This window comes from Trypanosoma grayi, assembly GCF_000691245.1.
Source record: "Trypanosoma grayi strain ANR4 Tgr_1150_V1, whole genome shotgun sequence".
Lineage (NCBI taxonomy): Eukaryota > Euglenozoa > Kinetoplastea > Trypanosomatida > Trypanosomatidae > Trypanosoma > Trypanosoma grayi.
In genome coordinates, this window is record NW_008826769.1 from 1 (window position 1) to 1,526 (window position 1,526).

Below are 1,526 nucleotides of genomic sequence, written 5' to 3' on the forward strand. Positions count from 1 at the left end.
AAAAAAAAAAAAAGACAAACTGTAATTTCCTGTCGGACACTCATGTGTTGGAGGCGCACACGTCAGTTGAAGGATGTCGTGGGGATCGGACGCAGTTGAATAGGCGGTTTTGCGCCTTGAATGTGGTTGTGCCCCTCATTTGTGCCGCTGCACAACGTTGTTGTGGATGAAAAAAACACCTTGTAAAGCCGATCCGAAGACCGCAAAATGAAACGGATATCACCGTTCACAGGGGTGGAGAGATCTGCGTCTGGAGCATCATCACCATCGCCACGCGCTGGGGGAACGACGGCTCTTTTACTGTTAGTGGCACTCGGCGCACTATGAGTGAGCTGTCCCGGAGGAAGTGCCGGCTCCCACACAACGACCCCAGCACGCCCAGACATCTCGTCGGCTTCCGCCACGTGTGGTGTGGCATCGTTGCACTTTGTGGTGCCCCCCCGTGGTGTCTTTGACGGCGTTGTCTTAAGGCTACCAGACTTTGTCCTTGAGGCAGATCCTGGACGACGCAACGGCTTATTCAGTCCCCCTTTACCGCTTTCTTTCCGCGGCGTCGCTGTTGCAGCAACAGAAGGGTAGTGGGCGTATATGGCCCTTGTGAAACAGCAGTAGGAAAGGAGACGCTGTGTCTCATCGCAACGTGGTGACGCTTTCCCAGATTCCTTTACTTCAAACGACTCTATATGCATCAGCTCGTGGTACGGGTGCTGCTCACCGCGCGCCACCACAGCGAGTGCTGCTGCTACTTCCTCATCGGTGAGCTCCCGCTTCTCGATGAAGTACTGCGACGATTCGCCTACACCGGGGCTCCACAGTGCATTGCCACTCTTGCAGCGCAGTGCACCATTACGGCTGTCGCCGACGCCCGCCCTGGGGGTCGATGCCGAGTGCGTATCCGTTGTAAACAAATTCCTCGCCACAGAGGCGAGCTTGGGAGTACCCAAAGACGGATTAGGTGTTTTGCTCCCCGCAACAGAGCCACCAGAGGCGCTAACACCTTTATTACCACTCTTGATATTATTATTTGTGTGGACGCCGGGCTTTTGCAGCGCTGTGACTGTTGGGTCGACGTGTCGCACCCGCGGCGTTGCGCCACGGTCGAGTGTGTTGCTCGTCGTCTCCAGAATGATTGTCGCGAGCACCGTGATACGCCCTATGAGCTGATTGCATTGCCGCTGCAGCAAGTCGGTGTGGCCGCTCTTAACTGCGGTACGGACGACGGACAGCACACCCTCTGGCGGAGGAGGGGGGGTCTTGTGGTTGCTTCCGTGGTTCTTGCTGCTCATCTCGTGTTGTGATTCTTCTCTATCCACTTCACTCGGGCATACCCACAACGACAAACAACAACAACAACCAACAATGCCAAAGGAACAGCGCGATGCACACAAATGGAAACAGCAAACATACATATAGATCAACAACAACAAACAACACAGAGGCATACAGTCACTCACTCAACACGCACGCACGCACACACACCAAAGTGCAGCAGTATATATTAATATATATATATATATATATATATA

General features: G+C 53.7%; 1 protein-coding gene across 1 annotated transcript; it reads right to left on the minus strand.

The window, feature by feature from the left end:
* Positions 1-62: 62 nt before the first annotated feature.
* On the minus strand, positions 63-1,286 carry DQ04_11501000 (hypothetical protein; the record flags this gene model as incomplete). The annotated part of the gene is made up of 1 exon (XM_009316538.1): positions 63-1,286. The coding sequence occupies one exon, from the start codon at positions 1,284-1,286 to the stop codon at positions 63-65; it is 1,224 nt and encodes a 407-aa protein (XP_009314813.1).
* Positions 1,287-1,526: the final 240 nt, after the last annotated feature.